The 21,229-nt window shown below is 46.9% G+C and overlaps 3 protein-coding genes across 16 annotated transcripts in view; 1 reads left to right on the forward strand and 2 right to left on the reverse strand.

The window, feature by feature from the left end:
• The window catches only part of DGCR2 (DiGeorge syndrome critical region gene 2), a 92,890-nt gene extending 89,588 nt beyond the window's left edge, over window positions 1–3,302 (reverse strand). Inside the window, exon 1 of one of the 3 annotated variants that reach the window (XM_068136102.2) lies at window positions 2,680–3,302. In XM_068136102.2, the coding sequence (XP_067992203.1) occupies window positions 2,680–2,734 (55 nt within the window). In that variant the 5' untranslated portion in view covers window positions 2,735–3,302. The remainder of the gene's footprint in view (window positions 1–2,679) is intronic. The other 2 variants (XM_068136103.2, XM_068136104.2) reach the window with 2 other exon arrangements.
• Window positions 3,303–4,317: 1,015 nt separating this feature from the next.
• SCFD1 (sec1 family domain containing 1) lies at window positions 4,318–6,519 on the reverse strand. Its single transcript, XM_068136087.2, has one exon. The coding sequence runs from the start codon at window positions 6,486–6,488 to the stop codon at window positions 4,584–4,586; it is 1,905 nt and encodes a 634-aa protein (XP_067992188.1). The 5' UTR covers window positions 6,489–6,519; the 3' UTR covers window positions 4,318–4,583.
• A 223-nt stretch (window positions 6,520–6,742) lies between these two features.
• KLHL22 (kelch like family member 22) overlaps window positions 6,743–21,229 on the forward strand; it is a 38,072-nt gene continuing 23,585 nt past the window's right edge. For 2 of the 12 annotated variants that reach the window (XM_078768493.1, XM_078768492.1), the window contains exon 1: window positions 12,413–12,822. The gene's annotated coding sequence lies outside the window, so the exon portion shown is untranslated. Of the gene's footprint in view, window positions 6,896–12,412; window positions 12,823–12,965; window positions 13,137–21,229 lie in introns of those variants that run through there. The other 10 variants (XM_078768491.1, XM_078768495.1, XM_078768496.1 and 7 more) reach the window with 10 other exon arrangements.

Below are 21,229 nucleotides of genomic sequence, written 5' to 3' on the forward strand. Positions count from 1 at the left end.
CAAGTGAAGATAAGTTCCACCCTTTTAAAGGAACGAAAACCGATTTATGGATGCTTTTTCCAACTACTGCACACGGCCTATGAGGGCAGATGCCAACAAATGTCAACGACACATGATACAAGGTTTCCCGTTTGTCTTCATCATCGGAACGGGTGCACTCCCGATAAAGGTAACGCCCTCTTTCAACATTGCGAATGTGAGTCATCAGGCTGCAAGTCACCGGAGATCCAAACGGCAATTAATTTGTGGACGTGCGCCGTCATCAAGTGGCCATTGATGGGAGCTGAAAGATGATGGACTAATTATTGCTTGGATGACTTGGGATCCGGCTCCAGGTGTACTGAGACAGTTTATGTATTCGTACTCAGTTGTCTTGCATCAGCTCACGCAAGCTTAAGAAATGCATCAGTGCCATGACAACCGTAGTTCAGAACCGTCACAAGAGAATTGCGACGACTTTAATGAAGACGCTGAACATGCCATTGATGTTTAATATTGCAGCAATACACTCTTCAGGGCATGTGCGCACATTTGGTGGAGCCAACCTTTCACGCAAACATAACGTGATGATAGTGGAATGAGAACTCCATTTGACACATCTCAGGTTTGCACACGACACCGTGGCACGTGGATTTGTTTACAGTGTGGGAGCTGCTGCCCACGCATCAACAACACTCCGATGGCAAGCAGTGTCACCCGGCATCGAGAAATATCTGAGTAGAGCAGAACACTTGCTACCCACAGTTTAGACAGGAATTTGTAATTTGTTCAGGATTCGGGAACCGCAATTAAAATAAAATATGATACGATAAAACCAGAAAGTTTGGAACAGACTTCAATGAGCACAGTTGTGAATTCAAAGGGTCTGCAGGTAGTATTACTGTTATGGCTACAACTATCGGAAATGCCTCTCCGCAGTGGTTGTACCCCCCAATGCAAGTCGGGAGACAAGTCTTCCCAGTTCTTCCCTACTGCTCGGATTCGTCAGGGCAGCGCGGTCACGGTCGGAGCGCCGATCAGGCCCCATAGACCGGCCCCTTGTCTCTGTCTCTCACTCACACTCACTCACACACTCTCCAGGTGGGTTGACTCAGCCTGTCATCTTTCCGAGGTCGGCAAAATGAGTACCAGATGACTGGTTATGGAGAGGCATTACATCAGTGGCAGCCACACCACCACAGAAAATGATGCAACCAGTAGCCACAACTCAAGGGCTCAAACTAAAGACTCTAATACATTAGGCTAACCACATTAACCGCTAATCCAACAACTGGAATAGACTTACAATATAACGTTACAATTCCTTACGAGGAACTTCTCATCCCATAAAAGCCTGCACTATGCTGGCCAATCTCCGATTGTTTGGCTGTGCCATCTCCTATAAAATGCTGAGTATCAAGCAAGGAAGCAAGCAGCACATACTTTGGGACGACTCGGACTGGATTTGAATCACCGACATTCCAGACTCAGAGGACACACTAACCATTACACTACTGAAGTTGGAAAAGATTTCAGCAAAAAACGTCAATAATTCTAGGTACGACATCCTACAATCTGCAAACATAACCAATCACAGTGGCACTAACCTGAATCACAGGAACACTAACCTGAATCCTAACCCTGTAACACTAACCCGAATCCTAACCAGTAACACTAACCTGAATCCTAACCAGTGACACTAACCTGAATCACAGAAACACTAAACTGAATCCTAACCAGTAACACTAACCCGAATCCTAACCAGTAACACTAACCTGAATCCTAACCAGCAACACTAACCTGAATCCTAAATAGTAACACTAACCCGAATCCTAACCAGTAACACTAACCCGAATCCTAACCAGTAACACTAACCCGAATCCGAACCAGTAACACTAACCTGAATCCTAACCAGTGACACTAACCTGAATCTTAACCAGCAACACCAACCTGAATCCTAACCAGTAACACTAACCTGAATCTTAACCAGCAACACTAACCTGAATCCTAACCAGTAACACTAACCTGAATCTTAACCAGTAACACTAACCTGAATCCTAACCAGTAACACTAACCTGAATCCTAACCAGTAACACAAACCTGAATCTTAACCAGTAACACGAACCTGAATCTTAACCAGCAACACTAACCTGAATCCTAACCAGTAACACTAACCTGAATCTTAACCAGCAACACTAACCTGAATCCTAACCAGTAACACTAACCTGAATCTTAACCAGTAACACTAACCTGAATCCTAACCAGTAACACTAACCTGAATCACAGTGACGCTGCTACCTCCACTAACCCCGTGAAGACGTCAAGTTATTGAACTTTGAGCCACGTTCGGGCTTCTTCAGTGCATCGTATTCTGTGCACTTGAACATAGTCCGGGGTTTCATGCGGAGACCATTAAACAGGGTCCATTCGGGTCTTGGCGACCGAGAAACTCCATGGAAAGAATCATTACACTACCGAGGACTATGTTCTCAATCCTGGCGAAGCTCATTTTCCCTTCATCAAACAATTAGCTACACAGTACACATTTGGTGTTCGTGCGCAACGGGACAGCCCCAGGTACGGGCGGCTCAGGTGAGCACACACCGTGGTAAAAGATGCCGGAACACGGGCTCCATGAACCGAGCTCCGATACAAAGAGGTCAACGTACACGGAACATGCGCCACGGGCGCCAAACGTACCGACTCGGCAGGTGACGAGAGCGAGGCCCAGCACGACGAGCGTGAGAGGCGCCATCAGGACCGGACGCTGCACCACCTTCCCTCCGGAAGCATAGGCGTCCGTCGGGACAGGAGGGGCCGCCTCGTCCGTCTCGATGGATCCCCGAAGGTGTGCGGCCGACGACCGCGCGTTTCGACGCCCTTCCAGTCAGACCGCCTGGAGCCTCCTCGTACACCGGGCCTCAGCGTTGCTATGGACCGACTAGACCCGCCAGGGCCCGGCAGAGGGAGCTCGCGGGACGACTCGGCCAAGAACCTTCTAAACTCCCTCTTCGCGGTTACTTCTGCCTTAACAATAACATCCCCCGCCGTGTTATCTTCCTGGATCCCTCCCGAGTGTCCACTGTCCGCCCATCGTGATCAAGAACCGGAAATCATTGCATTCCCATTTCCCATCGTACCTCACGGGCCCGTATTGCGGTGTACACGTTACCTCAGTGTAATAATACACCATACGGCACGCGCTATGTTAATACACCGCACGGTTCGTGGATAATCCCAGTCACGGCTCCGCATCGTCCAACGGATGAGAAACGTCTCCGTAAACAAGCGCAAAAGTTAATTATCGAACGGCCGCCATGTTGGAAGAAAAATACCTCATCTATTAATTACGTACGCTCAATCGTACTTTTCGCAACACTCACTCCGACCACCCCCACCCCTCCACACAGAGGCCTATTTTCTTCGTAATTAAAGAAAATTGAATGACATCCATGGTTTACCGTTGCATTCCAAAAGTACCTTCGATCACTACCTGTATTACTTCCATGCAGAAGTGGTTGGAAATTGTCACCTTTTTTTGGCAGCACCAATTGTTCCCACCGCCTTATGGGCCAGGTAATGTTTTTGTCCCAAGTCTTTCACGAGCCGGTTGGCCAAGCATGACGTTCGACTAACGGTGATTTTGGCCGAGAATTCGAAATTTGTTCATGGTGCCAGGCATAAGTCGAATGAGACCTTGGGGTCTTCAACCTTTAACATAATTATAGTAGATGGGGCACCCAGCTTAACGTCCCGCCGAGGGCCGGTGCACTCCGTGACGCAACGCTCCTTTCGCGGAGACCCAACCCGGTAGTTCTCATCGAATCAGGAGTCAGTGTCAGCAGATACAGCTAAAGGGTACAAACAACAGAAACATCATGTTTATACCCAACGCAGATGTCTCTTGGTACTCTTTATACCAATTGCCATTCAGTGAGAAATGCACGAGTATTGATGTTTTGCTTTAAATGGAGGACATAGGGGACCAAAAGAAACCCCTGAAGAGTGGCAGACATTCATACATAGACCAATCAAGGGGGGAAAAAAACCAAATGTGATGGAAAAGTTCTGCAACTGCATCCACGCAACACTACCAACACCACCCAATTCATGATCACCGGTTTTACTTTAACGATTCAACGTGCGTGTCGGAGCTCATTCCATCAATGTTAATAACCATACTACGTGCGAACAGGGGGCCCCACATTGATTCACGCTCTGTCTGAAATCTGAAGGTGCCATTTTCTCATGAAGAAGATCAGATCATTTTCTCATGAGAGACCCTACATCACATAAAGAAAAAAAAAAGGACAAAATATAGACATGATCATCAAAACGTCTTTGTTGATCAATTTACTTCCCCATTTCAGCAAATATTTGTTGAACTCCAGATGCCACAACTTCATTGCTTCTTACAATTCCACCAATCGTTAGACGATCACCAAATCCGACATCGGCCACGCGAGTTCGCACGGTGCCTTGCAAAGGTATTTACAAGAAACAAGACGTCTCCAAAACATCTGACGAAGTTTCTAATGCAATAGGTGCAAAATTTACGGCTGTGGGGAAAGGGAGGTGAAAATATTTCCAAGCAATCGAATCCTTCAAGCATCCGCGCCGAGTCGTGCCAACTGGGCGAGGAACTGTTCGGAGGTGACGAGGTCGCTGCAACCGTAGACGACGCGGCGTCCGGGTTTACTTCGACCGTACTCCACCACGTTCTGATACTCCGTGTAAGTACCACCACCGACCACCATGACCACGGCCTCCTGGAATGGAGTTTTTGCCCTCGAGATGTTCGGCTCGTTTCCATGGATCAGCTTTGGGTCAAAATATCGGAAGTTCTCGGTCTCCGGTCCGTTCTTCATCTCCATCAGATTGTCAAGTAGGTAGGTAATGGGAAGTTTGTGCTTTTTGAGCACCAGGTTCTTCACGCCTTCCATGACAAACTGGGATCCGGTATTCACAAGACGGGAAAACATGCCGATCGTGCTCGTCCCTCCTCCACCGCAAGTGCTCGGCGCGGCAGCTTTCTGGGACAAAGACTTCCATCTCCTAATATAGCGGAAGGGCGCGGGATCGCAGCCAGCGAGACGCAACGACTGGTCGAGCTGCTCCAGCTCCGCCTCGGGTATATACAAGTTGGACAAGTAGTAAATGATGAACAGCCGCATCTTGTCTTCGGCCTTTCCCGCCTCGGGATCTTCAACTATCTCGGAAATCGGTTTTTCCAAGCAGGCTTTCGCCATGATCTTCTCCTCGCATTCGAAGTAAAGGTCCAGCTTCCGCGCTTTGATCTGTTCCAGAAGAGCAGTCGCAAGGTTGGTGTGGATGTCGATGAGCCGCTTCTTCTCCAGGAGATCGGGAAGAGAACTCACCGCGGACGTGAGGCGGGCACTGTTGTCACTGATGAGACCCATGGTCGTGTCGTCCTCGCCGTCGAAGCCCAAACTACCCTTCAATCGTTTCACGTCCTCCTCTTGGGCACGGTAAGAGTCCAGTTCCTGTTGAATCGCGTCCGCCACTTCAGGGAAAAGGCTGAACTTGTGTTGTTGCCAGAAGCGGTCGTTCTGACCGAGGTCGTAGGCTGTGCGGGCGCGGGAGCGAGCCCTGGCGGAGGGCGCCTCCGCTCGCCCGGGTCCACCCTCGGGCAGGGTCACCCTGTTCAGCCGGAGGTCCATGGTGTCGTGCACCAACGCTTGGTACGTCCAGCTGTGGTGCAACGGATTGGCCAGGTCGACGGCCCTATCGGCCAAAAACAGCAGCGGTCTCTGGAAGCTCAGCTGCGTCGAGGACGGTCCGTCGGACGACGACGACGTCGAGGAGAACAGGCTGCTGCGGGCATCTCGCAGGTTCTCCCGGAGACGTTTGTCCAGCTTCTCGGCCACCATCTCGGCGGCGTTACCCCGTGGGCAGCGAACGATCGGCACCGTACCGAGGGTCACGAAGAAGCAGAAGAGACTGTCGGCGACCGCGTCCGTGGCGACGGCGATGTCCGAGTCGCGAGCGTTCGCGCGGTTCAGCTCGTGGAAGGAAGCGGAATGCCGGGCACGGAGCACGAACAGGTCGTCCTCGAGACACACGAAGTCCAGGTGCTGGTCGAACACCTTGGTCACGCGGTTCACGGCACCCGCCTGCAGAGCCGCGCCGGCCATCTCTTCCAATTGGCCGCGGGGCACGGCGGAAAGAAAGTTGAAGTGGTACGAATCGTACAGGTGTGCCCGCAGATCCTGGCAGATCCGTTCTACGTTCTCCGAGGTCGGGGCGACGAGATACACGGCGGGCACGTCTGGGATGGCGTCCCGCTCCGAATGAAGCAACAGGTGAAGAGTCACGCCCAGCTCTCGGAGCTCCCTCACGTTCAACAACGGCGAAATGACATCCTGCCCCGCGCGATCGTACACCAGGACCTTCCAAACGGGTTCTGAAGAGGCGGTCTTCGCCACGGGTACGTTCATGTTGAGGAAACGTCGCACAGCCCCCGCCTGCTTCTCCCGAACAGCCGCCATTGCTGCGTGGCAGAGCGCCCGGTCGATTGCCGAGCGCGAGCGGCGAGCACATCGATTTTACCAGGAACAAATGGAAACGTGTCCCTCGTCTCCTCATATAATTTGTTATTATTATTACGGTCAATTGCCTTTTCCAACAACTGTGGTTCTCGGTAGTTTATGCGTTAAAAGTGAATATTTACTTTCCTGAAAAACCAACACGAACCAAGTGCCCTTTAGCTAATACACCGCTTTAAATACTCTCCTGCTATTTCAGTACAACAACGCTGCAGGTACCGGAACCAAGAAGACCAAAGTCGTTTAAATAATGAGTGTTGGACATTTGAGGCAGGTTAACTGGAGCATACTCACCCGCAACCAAACAATAGTTGGTAGTCGTGCCAACTACTAACAAGCTTCGTTATTTGGTGAGAGGACGATTACCGGTACCGGTATACAGATTTGTTAATTTCTCGTCGATGTTGAAATTAAATACCTTTTACACTTCGCTCAGAAGGTCGTTGGGGATTGGATTACTAATAATATTCCATTGTCAATGAAACGGTGTGTGTGTGTGTGTGTGTGTGTGTGTGTGTGTGTGTGTGTGTGTGTGTGTGTGTGTATATGTGTGTGTGTGTGTGTGTGTGTGTGTGTGTGTGTGTGTTTGTATGTGTGTGTGTGGTTGTGTGTGTGTGTGTGTGTGTTTGTATGTGTGTGTGTGGTTGTGTGTGTGTGTGTGTGTGTGTGTGTGTGTGTGTGTGTGTGTGTGTGTATATGTGTGTGTGTGTGTGTGTGTTTGTTTGTATGTGTGTGTGTGGTTGTGTGCGTGTGTGTGTGTGTGTGTGTTTGTATGTGTGTGTGTGGTTGTGTGTGTGTGTGTTTGTATGTGTGTGTGTGGTTGTGCCTGTGTGTGTGTGTGTGTGTTTGTGTGTGTGTGTGTGTGTGTGTGTGTGTGTGTGTGTGGTTGTGTGTGTGTGTGTGTGTGTGTGGTTGTGTGGTGTGTGGTTGTGCCTGTGTGTGTGTGTGTGTGTGTGTTTGTATGTGTGTGTGTGTGTGGTTGTGTGTGTGTGTGTGTGTGTGTGTTGGTATGTGTGTGTGTGTGGTTGAGTGTGTGTGTGTGTGTGTGTTTGTATGTGTGTGGTTGTGTGTGTGTGTGGTTCTGGTTGTGTGTGTGAGTCTTCTGCGTGCGTGTGTGTGTGTAAGATACTCTGTTCCAGTCAACCCACAAGTGTGTGTTAGTGCGTGTGTGTTTGTATGTGTGGTTGTGGTTGTGGTTATGTGTGTGTGGTTGTGTGTGGTTGTGGTTGTGTGTGTGTGTGTGTGTGTGTGTGTTTGTATGTGTGTGTTCGGTTGTGTATGTATGTAAGATACTCTGCTCCAGTCAACCCACAAGTGCATGTGCATGTGTTTGTATGTGTGTGTGGTTGTGTGTGTGCGTGTGTGTGTTTGTATGTGCGTGTGTGTCGTAGTTGTGTGTGTGTGTGTATGTGTATGTGTGTGTGTGCTTGTGTGTGTGTGTTTGTGTGTGTGTGTGTGTGTCAACTGTGTGCATGTGTGTGTGTAAGGTACTCCGCTCCACTCAACCCACCATTGTATGTGTATGTGTGTATGTTTGTGTGTGCGTGTGTGTTTGTGTGTGTGTGTGTGCGGGGGGGGGTTGTGTGTGTGTGTGTGTGTGTGTGTGTGTGTGTGTGTGTGTGTGTGGTTGGTTGGTTGTCGTTGTGTGTGTGTGTGTGGTTGGTTGGTTGTCGTGTGTGTGTGTGTTTGTGCATGTGTGCGTGTTTGTGTGCAAAATATGTGCAACCTATGCGACGGGGTTCCAAGTCGGTTGAAAATGATTTCGGAGCAGAAAAATGTGAGATTCAATGGGTATTGGTGGCCATTTTGTATTTTAGCCGCCATGTTGGATTTTTGTGGATAAAAGATTACTTTAAAATAAAGTGATTTGATAAGTTCTACCAGAAAAAGGAACCAGAGGAAAGTGCAGATGAATCTTCTATCCCATCTTAAATGACAAAGGACAGCATCATTTACCACTAACCAGGCTGTGGGCCTCCTGCATCGAGGCTTCAGTCAAGTGAAAAAACTTGATGACAAGCACTTCTCTTCTGCTGAAATGTCAATCAGAGCCTTGCAGAGTTTTGTGGACCCTCTCCTTTATAAGGTGTGGGTTGGTTGATATTTTTATACAATGTTGATATCTTGATATATTTTATACTTAGGCTAAGGCTCAGAATAGAGCTGACACACACACACAACGACATACTAACGAGACAGACATTTAACACAGCCACTGAGCTTGGGGGAAGTGCCGTCACTACCTTCATTTCCCGGGATACTCTGGGTACCTGCGACCGTCATAACAATGGCGCCGCTTTTCTGCCCGTACTCAGCGGGGCATTTCCTCAAGAGGAATTTCCTCCTCCCCATGGATGCCAACCGATGGGGATTGTCCAATGTCCATGCTCTATTCTTTTCAAGCAAGGAAGCAGCACATCCCATTTTTAAAGTCCTTGGTATGACTTGAACCGATTCAAACCGGATGGGTGTTTGTAGAAGACACCATCTCCTTACTGGGTGGCTGTTGGCTCCCTGCTGGAGCTCATCTGCCCTTTTCCAGGTGTTGTTTCTGTCCTGGCAGGGTGTCAAAGTCACCCTCCCCACTAGCAAAGCCAGTGAGGGTTGTCGGTTTAGTCTCCGACAACCCGACCATGCGGCAGGTAGCACTGGGTTACATGTTACCAGTGGCAGTCCCAAAAGACTGACCAGACCTGACTAGATAGATGAGATACTGTACAATGAGGTTGCTGACATCAGAGTTGGACACATCAAATGTCAAGTTCCTCAATATAGCTTGTGGCATTGTGACTTTGGCCACATCTGTAGCATCCCCCAAACATTTGGGCCTCGCATCCTATCTACATCACGCATTTGGAAAGTGACATAGCCCTCTTGTCTATATGCCTCTCTCTCTCTTTTATTTTCGGTATTTTCCTGAATACTTGCTCCCCATTTTGTGAATGGCAATTGTTTCCCTTCCTCCACAGGGGTGGTGCAACTCCTTCAATTAAGAGACTTCTGGAAGACCATATAGCTAGGGAAAGGGTGATGGTCTCTGCTGTTTCATTTGAAGGACCTCCTGTGGGATCTTCAACGTCCACGAACTAATACCAGCATGCGGGATGTCCAGTTTAACGTCCACATTCACCCGAGGGATAATATGCACATTGATGCCTCGTGTTGCCTGCGAAACGTCCGTTTACATCTCGGTTGGGATTCAAACTTCTCACAAACTTCTCACATTCAAACACACATACAATCTCAACTACAATTCAGTCTCCAAGATCCAACTCAACATTTCCTCCATCTGCAGCTCCCTCTGTGCACACCTTACATTTGAATGTAGCTGCCACGCCGGTTAATGACCCTCTCAGACCACTACATTTTTGATGAACCCACTCAGCGCAGATTGTACATTGAATGGAGTTCACTCCGACACCCTTCCTGCACACAGCACATGGCCACTTCCCAGTTCTTTCCACCTCACCACATGCTTTACCACTTGCCATCACCTTCGTCTTTCCGATATTCACCTTCAGACCTTTTGTCTCCATACATTCCTTCCACTTGTTCATCTTTTCCTTCAGTCCATCCATCCTTTCGCAATCAACACCAGATCATCTGCATACAACAACTCCCACGGTAAACCCTCCATTACGTTCTGAGCCAGCACCTCCATCACAGCTACAAATAGTCGTGGACTTAGTACCGACCCCTGATGCACTCCCACCTTCACCTCAAACTCACCACTGTTCCCGTCCTTCGTCCTTACAGCTTTGAAGGAGTCCTTACATTTGAAGGACCTCCTGTGGGATCTTCAACGTCCACGAACTAATGCCAGCATGCGGGATGTCCAGTTTAACGTCCACATTCACCCGAGGGATAATATGCACATTGATGCCTCGTGTTGCCTGCGAAACGTCCGTTTACATCTCGGTTGGGATTCAAACCCTGGCGAGACAGCACCGAAGCGAGTGTGCATAACTCGAGGTCCAGGGCTTAGGCTCGCAGACTACAGTATGTATAGTCAGTCTCGTTAGCCCGTCCCTTGCACAGCAGGAGACGGGGTTTGGTCATCACTTCTGTGTGTCTGTGTCTGTCTGTGTGTCTGTCCGGGCCGTAACTATTTTACCATTTGAGTTTTGTCATCAAAATTTCACCAAAGCTTTATTATAATAATATGGAGAAGGGAAATTAATAATTTTGTCAAAAGGTTCAAGGTCACCTAAAATCATCAATTTTCATCCGATTGACCTGAAATTTTAATAATTTGCATATTGCGTCACTGCGTTGGTTTACAAATGAAAAGCGACAAGCCGATTGTTTTGTTTTTTTTAGATCAAAAGGTCAAAGGTTAAGGTTGCATCAAATCGTCAATTTTTGTCCGATTGACCTGAAATCTTATTATAATAGAGCAAAGATATATGGTTATGTTTGTTTATATGCAACCAAAACGTCGTCTTCTTCTTCAAATATAATTAACACCCAAAACACAGTCCGTGAACTCTTAATTACGTTTAGACTGCTGAGACCTCTCAGACCTTGGATGACCCTTTAAGTCCCCCAAGACCCTTAAGACCCAAAATACCCTTAAAGACCCAAAATACCCTGAAGACCCAAATGTCCCCAAAGACCCAAAAGACCCTGAAGACCCAAAACACCCTGAAGGCCACAAATACCCTGAAGACCCTGAAGACCCCGAAGACCCAAAACACCCCAAAGACCCAAAATACCTTTAAAGGCCCAGAGGATCCAAAAGATCCTGAAGACCCAAATGGCCCCAAAGACCCAAAAGACCCTGAAGATCCAAAACACCCTTAAAGGCCCAGAGGATCCAAAAGACCCTGAAGACCCAAATGTCCCAAAAGACACAAAACACCCCAAAGACCCAAAACACACTAAAAGGCCCAGAGGATCCAAAAGACCCTGAAGACCCAAATGGCCCCGAAGACCCAGAAGACCCAAAACACCCCGAAGACCCAAAACACCCCGAAGACCCAAAACAGCCCAAAGACCCAAAATAGCCTTAAAGGCCCAGAGGATCCAAAAGACCCAAAATGGCCCCGAAGACCCAAAATTCCCTTAAAGGCCCAGAGGATCCAAAAGACCATGAAGACCCAAATGGCCCCAAAGACCCTGAAGACCCAAAACACCCCAAAGATCCAAAATGCCCTTAAAGGCCCAGAGGATCCAAAAGACCCTGAAGACCCAAAAGACACCAAAATGGTCAAATATGCCTATCCCTCTGAAACGACGTGCGGTAAGATGCGCGGAGCGTGCCGAGTCACGCTAGTTTGAAGAATTTGCATATTAGGTCACAGAACTGGTTCACCAATGAAAATCTAAAAGCTGATTATTTTTTGGATTTGAAGCTCAAAGGTAAAGGCTGCATCAAATCATAAATTTTCATTTTGTGTTTTTTTAGCTGTTTTAGTTATTTTGAGCATACGTAAGAATTTGAAGAGAAGAAGACGAAGCAGAAGAATACGTCTAAATAAAAACGGATACGGAGAGGTTTTGCATTTTCAGATGCTTTTTAGTCGTATTCGTATTCGTCGTCGCAGTTTGTGTTGTTCTGTATGTAGCATGCTGGTTGCATCATTTTCTGGAAGCACGGATGTGTCGCGAATGTAGTGCCCCCGTTACCAGTAAGCTGGCGCTCATTATACCGACTTCGAAAGGATGACAGGCTGAGTCAACCCACCCGTGTTAATTCAACAGAACGGCGACGGCTCGAACTCAAAATCGGAACTCCTTAAACCAAGCACCTTCACCATTAAGCAAACAACAGCTTTTTTGTTTTACTTTTTTGTATACTCACCTTGTATTTTTATATTTTATACTTTCTTATACTTTATATAATATTTATTTTTATACTTTTATATACATCTGACGTGTTCTTCTTCTTTAACGTCCACGATTATTCCCACGTTCTTGTGGGGTTTGCGAGGGGAAGCTTTGCCCATGTCTGACGAACCAGATGGCCAGACCTGACGTTCGACTAAGGTTGGTGCAGGGATTCGGAATTTGTTCAGGGTGCCGGCGATAGCTCGCCTACTCTTCGTGAAGGACACCGTGGGATCTTTAACCTCCACGAACAGACTAGCGTACAGTATTCCGTTTATATATCTTAAACACAACGTCTGAGAGTCAGTCTGGGACCAGCAGCGCGGTAAATGAGGCCGAGCCGAACGTTAACTGGTGATCAGAGAAACCACATAGGGACGACGAATCTGCTTTTCTGAAATCGCGGACAATCCATTTCCCGTGGAGGAACCTGGAACAACCTCATTTGGTAATTGGTTTGTTGAATGTTTCTGTGGTAAATGTCGATCACTGGCGGTGACCTGGATAGTTCATGTCACGTGATCCGCCTGAATGCTACCCCCCCCCCCCCCCTGATCCGCCTGAATGCTAACCCCCCCCCCCCCCCCCCCCGGGTCTCGCATCGGGATCGACAGAGGATCCTTGCGCTTGTTCTGGTTTACCATTGATCACGTGACGAGAACGCGTCTGCTCTTTCGACACGTACGTACGTTTACGTCCTGTCGGACGTTTCCTCGACGGGAAAAAGTGCTGCACTTTACACCTCCGTAAATTGCTTACTTGGTGAGTTTTTATTTAGAAATTTATATCAGGATGAACAAGGATTACTAGCGGATAATATGGTTTCGTACGTTTATCGATTAAAAGAAAAATTCGTAACTGTGCTATATAATAATGGCTGTGCTCACTCGGTAAGGAACCATTTTGTTGGTAACACACTAAAGCAACACTGATGAAGAACATATATTTTGATTTCTTCCCTCGTAACCTTCGGTCAGCTGTTCATTTATTTCCGGGACGTGGTGAGTCTGATGGTCACTATGCACCGGACCTCGCACAGCCGTCTCTGGACATATTGTGAGCATCCTGTCTGAAGTCTTGCCCACCGATGACCGTCTTGGCGGAGACCGAGACAGACCAACAACGTGTCGGTGCGGTCATTGGCCACCCGATGACGTCACGCTTCCTGAGGACTGACCACCACTGCTCAGAGCTGGCCCAGAGGGTCTTCGGTTCATATGAACGTCTCAAGGTCTTCTGTTTGTTAAATGAAATACCATTTGCAGATTTTTAAATCAAATTTTGATTGGTGGCATTTGTTCGCTTCGGTTGGGAATTGGAATGGCATCCAGAACTCCAAGTGTCATTTACAGACCGTCAAACATGTCATTTACATCCAGAACTCCAAGTGTCATTTACAGACTGTCAAACATGTCATTTACATCCAGAACTCCAACTGTTATTTACAGACTGTCAAATTTCTCATTTACATCCAGAACTCCAACTGTCATCTACATACTGTCAAACATGTCATTTACATCCAGAACTCCAACTGTCATTAACAGACTGTCAAACATGTCATTTACATCCATAACTCATTGTCATTTGTCATTTGTCATTTTGGTTATGACTAACTTCCCTGAAAATGTCTGCTGCTCTTCTTCTGCTCCAATCGGCTCATCTGATCATGTGCTTGTTAAAGTGGACATCTCTCTGACCATTCTCAGAGAGCCTCCTCAGCGTCGACGAGTCTGGCATTTCACTCAGGCCAACTGGCATGGTCTTCAAGCAGCCATCAATCATCTGGACTGGTCTCCCATCTCTACCGCCTCTGACATCAACTCATCTTGGGAATTCTTCCAAAGTAAATTGCTCTCTCTCATGCACAGATTTATCCCATCTCGTCTTCAGTTGTCATACCCTTCCTCCCGTCCATGGTACACGGAATCTTGTGGTGAGGCTATTGCCCAGAAACAACTTGCTTTCATCTCCTGGAAAGCAAATCCAACGGAAGGAAATCTCATTTCCTTTCACAAAGCCCGAAACAAGTGTGTGTCCACCCTCAGGAGAGCCAGGAAACAATATCTCTCCGTTCTCAGGACAGAACTCTCTTATCTGTCTCCCTCTTCCAAATCCTGGTGGCGTCTGGTCAAATCTGTTTCTGGTGTTTGTTCCCCCTCCATCCCCTCCCTCACCTCAAACGGCTACACGGCTGACTCCGCACGTGAAAAAGCTGAATGCCTCAACTCTGTGTTTGCCTCTAAATATTGTGTCCCAAACCCATCCCTCTCTGCACCCACCGTACCCAGTCGTACCCAGCTGCTCCTGGACTCTGTGTCCTTTCCTCCTGACAAGGTGGAAAAGTTTCTGTCAACCCTCGACTCTGATCCTGCAACTGGACCTGACGGCATCAGCCCACGGGTCCTAAAATCCTGTTCTTCCACTCTATCACTCCCTCTCTCTGTTCTCTTCACCCTCTCTTTTGCTCAAGGTCATCTGCCATCTGCTTGGAAATCTGCCAACATCAACGCTTTGCACAAAAAAGGTGCAAAAACAGATCCTAGCAACTTCAGACCAATCAGCCTTCTCCCAATTATCAGCAAAGTCATGGAATCCATCATTGCTTCAGATATGAAATCTTTCCTCTTCTCCAATGGCTTGATCTCTGATCATCAATTTGGTTTCAGACCTGGTCACTCTACTCTGGACATGCTGCTTCTGCTTTCTCAACAATGGATGGAGGTCCTCAATGCCAAACAGGAAATTAGAGCTGTCTCCCTTGACATATCACGTGCCTTCGATACGGTCTGGCACCCCGCTCTGCTCACCAAACTCTCCTCTTTTGGTATCCATGGAAATCTCCACGCATGGCTGGCGGACGTCCTCTCTAGTCATAGTCAACGTGTGGCCCTGAATGGGTTTCTCTCATCTCCTCTTCCTGTTCAGGCTGGAGTTCCCCAAGGCAGTGTTCTGGGCCCTGTGCTTTTTCTGGTCTTCATCAATGATCTCTCTGACTCTCTTGAAAATCCTCTCTATCTCTTTGCTGATGACTCTACTCTCTGTCGCTCCATTCTTCAGCCTTCAGAACGGCAGTCTGCAGCCTCCTCACTCTCTGCAGACCTGGACAAAATCACAGACTGGGCAAACAGGTGGAACATGTCTTTCAATCCTGACAAATCTCACACTCTTACGATGTCTCTCCGAAAAGACCAACTGGACAACCCTCCCATCCACTTTCTGAATAATCCTCTCCAAGAAGTTCTGTCACTCAAGCTTTTGGGTCTCACTATCTGCCATGATCTTTCCTGGGAAAATCACATTTCAAATCTGGCCTCCATAGCCAGTCGCTGACTGGGCATCCTCCGTCGTGCGAAGTCCTTCCTTGGCACACCTGAGCTCCTCACCACATACAAGGCTTTCATCCGCAGCTCAATGGAATACTGCTCTCCCCTCTGGGCTGGTGCTCCTGCCTCACACCTAGCTCGTCTTCACGCTGTTGAAACCAAAGCATTCAGAATCATTGGAATCTCCCGCGATGAAGCTAACTCCAAGGGCCTCTCACTCACTCACCGCAGGCAGGTTGGTGGTCTTTCCGTCTTCTACCGACTCCTCTCTGGCCTTGCCCCCCCCAGCTCTCTCTGGACTCTGTCCCCCAAATATTCCTACAGGTCGCACAAGATCTGCCTGCAACCCTCTTATGGTTAAACTGCCAAAATCAAGACTCTCTGCTCATCTTCACTCCTCTTTTCTCCCACCTCTGGAACAAACTCCGTCACTCTCTTCAATCCCACTCCTCCCTCCACGTCTTTAAAACAGCTGTTCACCACCATCTCTTATCTTCCCCCATCCAAAACCTTGATCTTTTCTACCCCCGCTAATTTCACCCCAAATCCACTTTTTTGAAATACCAACTTCTGTCCTGGAAGTCCTTGGTGTCCTTGTGTTTTATACTTCTCCCACCCCCCCCCCCCCAAACCTTCCCACGCCTCCTCCCCCCAAGCCTTCTCCCTCCCACAAATCTCCCTGCTCTTAAATGTTGTGTGCTCTCAAGTGTTTGTGTGCTTCCCCTTCTCTTGTCTTCCGCTCCCTCTTTTTATATATTTTGTTTGCCTGGTTGTTTTGTTTGTGAAGTAAATGTTAGCTCTTTCACGAGCCTCGATTCAGTATACAAAAAAAACCTCCGACTGTTATTTACAGATTATCCAGAACTCCAACTGTTGTTTACAGACTATCAAACATGTCATTTCCATCCAGAACTCCAACTGTTATTTGCAGACTGTCAAATTTCTCATTTATATTCAGAACTCCAACTGTGATTTACAGACTATCAAACATGTCATTTACATCCAGAACTCCAACTGTTGTTTACAGACTATCAAACATGTCATTTCCATCCAGAACTCCAACTGTTATTTGCAGACTGTCAAATTTCTCATTTATATTCAGAACTCCAACTGTGATTTACAGACTGTCAAACATGTCATTTACATCCAGAACTCCAACTGTTATTTACAGACGGTCAAATTTCTCATTTACATCAAGAACTCCAAGTGTCATTTACAGACGGTCAAACATGTCATTTACATCCAGAACTCCAACTGTTATTTACAGACTGTCAAATTTCTCATTTACATCCATAACTCTAACTGTTACTTACAGACTGTCAAATTTCTCATTTTTATTCAGAACTCCAACTGTTATTTACAGACTGTCAAACATGTCATTTACATCCAGAACTCCAACTGTTATTTACAGACTGTCAAATTTCTCATTTACATCCCGAACTCCAACTGTCATTTACAGACTGTCAAACATGCCATTTACATCCAGAACTCCAAGTGTCATTTACAGACTGTCAAACATGCCATTTACATCCAGAACTCCAAGTGTCATTTACAGACTGTCAAACATGTCATGTACATGCAGAACTCCAACTGTCATTTACAGACTGTCAAACATGTCATTTACATGCAGAACTCCAAGTGTCATTTACAGACCGTCAAATTTCTCATTTACATCCCGAACTCCAACTGTCATTTACAGACTGTCAAACATGTCATGTACATGCAGAACTCCAACTGTCATTTACAGACTGTCAAACATGTCATTTACATGCAGAACTCCAACTGTCATTTTCAGACTGTCGAATTTCTCATTTACATCCAGAACTCCAACTGTCATTTACAGACTGTCAAGCATGTCATTTACACCCAGAACTCCAACTGTCATTTTCAGACTGTCAAATTTCTCATTTACATCCAGAACTCCAACTGTCATTTTCAGACTGTCTAATTTCTCATTTACATGCAGAACTCCAGTTGTCATTTACAGACTGTCAAACATGCCATTTACATACTATCAAACATGTCATTTACATTTGCCAACTGTCATTTACAGACTCAAACATGTCATTTACATCCAGAACTCCAACTGTCATTTACAGACTGTCAAACATGTCATTTACATCCAGAACTCCAACTGTCATTTACAGACTGTCAAACATGTCATTTACATCCAGAACTCCAACCGTCATTTACAGACTGTCAAACATGCCATTTACATCCAGAACTCCAACTGTCATTTACAGACTGTCAAACATGTCATTTGCATCCAGAACTCCAAGTGTCATTTACAGACTGTCAAACATGTCATTTACATGTAGAACTCCAACTGTCATTTGCAGACTGTCAAATTTCTCATTTATATTCAGAACTCCAAGTGTCATTTACAGACTGTCAAACATGTCATTTGCATCCAGAACTCCAAGTGTCATTTACAGACTATCAAACATGCCATTTACATCTAGAACTCCAACTGTCATTTACAGACTGTCAAACATGCCATTTACATCCAGAACTCCAATGTTCATTTAGAGACTGTTAAACATGTCATGTACATGCAGAACTCCAACTGTCATTTACAGACTGTCAAGCATGTCATTTACAGCCAGAACTCCAACTGTCATTTACAGACTGTCAAACATGTCATGTACATGCAGAACTCCAACTGTCATTTACAGACTGTCAAACATGTCATTTACAGCCAGAACTCCAACTGTCATTTTCAGACTGTCAAACATGTCATTTACAGCCAGAACTCCAACTGTCATTTACAGACTGTCAAACATGTCATGTACATGCAGAACTCCAACTGTCATTTGCAGACTGTCAAATTTCTCATTTACATCCATAACTCCAACTGTCATTTACAGACTGTCAAACATGTCATTTACATCCATAACTCCAACTGTCATTTACAGACTGTCAAACGTGTCATTTACAGCCAGAACTCCAACTGTCATTTTCAGATTATGCAGAACTCCAATTGTCACTTAGATTATCTCAAACTCCAACTGTCATTTACAGATTATCCAGAACTGCAATTGTCATTTACAGATTATCCAGAACTGCAATTGTCATTTACAGATTATCTAGAACTCCAATTTTCATTTACAGATTATCTAGAACTCCAATTGTCATTTACAGATTATCCAGAACTCCAATTTTCATTTACAGATTATCCAGAACTTCAATTGTCATTTACAGATTATCCAGAACTCCAATTGTTATTTACATATTGTTGCGGATATGAGGATTATGTTTTTTTATTGTATAGTAAATTGTTTGATTCTGGCCCCTCCTGCCTCCAGTGTTGTGTAAAGGTTAAAAGGGCGTACCGGTAGTTAATTCCATAAAGCACACATTGAAGGACACGATAAAACCCTTGTTCAGTAGTTTATATCTTTATTATGTGTTTTAGGGTAAGGCCTTGTCTTCCATTAAATGACACTCCATTGCACCAAGTGAAAAAGATAGATTCCCTTCATTCCCATTCCCAAAAACCTCCATTTCCCCTTTCGTCAATTGCCATTCGCATTGCCAACCAACAATTGCCGCCATTGACCACGAGGCAGGGTTGGGGAAGAAAGGCGGGTCCCCACCTCGTCGTAGAGGGGAGGAGTGAGTCAGCCCCACTCAACCAACCACGAACAAGGGGTTGGACTTGGAGAGGGTGTGGAGAGAAACATCAAGGAGGTTCGCGAAGGTTGAGGGGCGGGGCCTATATAACCCGCCGCGGGACGTTCCCCAAGGAGATGAGCTATGACAAGAGCTGAGTTGTGAGGTCCAAGGCTGAGCTGCATGGTGAGGTGCAAAAGAGATGAGCTATGACAAGAGCTGAGTTGTGAGGTCCAAGGCTGAGCTGCGTGGTGAGGTGCAAAAGAGAGAGCTGGGTTGTGAGGTCCAAGAGAGAGAAAGGAGATCATCCAGGGAAGCACAAAGCCTGCTATTCGTCGCCTTGCTCGCCAGCAGCAGCGTCCACAGCAGCAGCAGCAGCAGCAGCGTCCACAGCAGCAGCAGCAGCAGCAGCGTCGCCAGCAGCAGCGTCCACAGCAGCAACAACACTCGACAGCCGTTTGGGGCCTGGACGGCGGTTTTGAGCAGGGCCGCGAAGGGACGGCGGCTGCCCAACGAGCCGATCGTGCTGCCGGACCCATTGGACTTTCCTCTCCTTCCAGCCATTCCTGCCTACAAGTTCCCCATTCGTGTAAGTGTGTTCGTAGTCTGTCTTTTGTCTTGTCCCTGGGAATAAGTTAAGTTTGTATAAGCTAGGTTGCACTGTGTCTAAAATCTTCTGTATATTATTTTATTATCTTTCCTTCTCCTTGGTTACTTTGAGCCTGTAAATAGTAATAAATAGTAATCGTATTTCAAACCTTTCTTTTTGTCTGCTTCTTCTTCACATCCGTGTCGTCTTAGTCTTTTCCATATTGAATAGCTGTGGCGCGATACGGCCAACGTCTGGGTGAATCGGGTGAATCGGGGAAACTGTTAGGTCGCGGTGCCTCCGCTCGGCAAACCAACATCCTTAACCGCGGACCGTAACAATTGGTGTCAGGAGTGTCGGATTCGGACCTGGGACTAAATTCATTTAGCCCAAATTTTGGACACAATTGTACAATTGGCGTAACAATTGGTGTCTGGGAGTGAGATTCGAGGCCCGAACCAAATTTTTAAAACATCTATAAAAAATTTGGTCAAAATTTGGAGCGGCCGAAATTTGTGTTGTTTTAAAGCAAAACCCGAATTTTGAAATCGCGCCATGGCTGGTCAAGGCGACGGGATGTCGGTGGGAGAGATAGACGGGGTAGATTCGACCCAGGACCTCGGGGAAATGTATGTGGAGGAAAGAGAGGAGGAGAACATTGGCAATGTGGTTGAGGGGGTATCAGGCGCACAAAAAGGCACTCTCGCGCACGAGGTTACGGGCGCGCAAAATGGCGCCTCGCACATGGCCACGGCGACCGCGCCCGCGACCGTAGCAGCGCCACCGGTGGATTTGAACCTTTTTATGATACAAATGAAGGCCCTTATGGACAAGAATAGTGAGCAATTGGGAAACCAAATGGAAAAAAGGGAAAACAGAATGAGGGACGAAGCGAGGGCTGATAGTGAGCAATTAAGAGAGGGGTTAGACAAGAAATTTGAGGGGTTAGACAATAATTTTAAGGGGTTAGACAAGAAATTTGAGGGGTTAGACAAGAAATTTGAGGGGTTAGACAATGGGATAGAAGGGGTGAAACATGGGTTAACGGGGGTGGAAAATAGAATGGCTGCCCAGGAGAATCAGATAGAGGGGGTGAAAAGTGGGTTAAGGGGGTTAGAAAACACAATGGACGACAAATTGCGGGAAGTAGGGGAGCAATCCGCCCGAGAAATTAAACAGATGGGGAACCAGATAGAGGAGGTGAAAATCGGGGTAGAAACTAAACTGGATGCTCAGAGGGATGAATTGGGACAGATGAGGGTGGCATCTACAAAAGAGAGGGAGGAGATGAGAGAGGAGATACGACGAGGTGTAAGTGAGGAGGTCTCGGG

This window comes from Myxine glutinosa, chromosome 14 (genome assembly GCF_964187855.1).
Source record: "Myxine glutinosa chromosome 14, kmMyxGlut1.1, whole genome shotgun sequence".
Lineage (NCBI taxonomy): Eukaryota > Metazoa > Chordata > Myxini > Myxiniformes > Myxinidae > Myxine > Myxine glutinosa.

Coding starts and splice junctions, on each gene's coding strand:
- SCFD1 (XM_068136087.2), bottom strand. CDS start 6,488: ATGGCGGCTGTTCGGGAGAAGCAGGCGGGGGCTGTGCGACGTTTCCTC.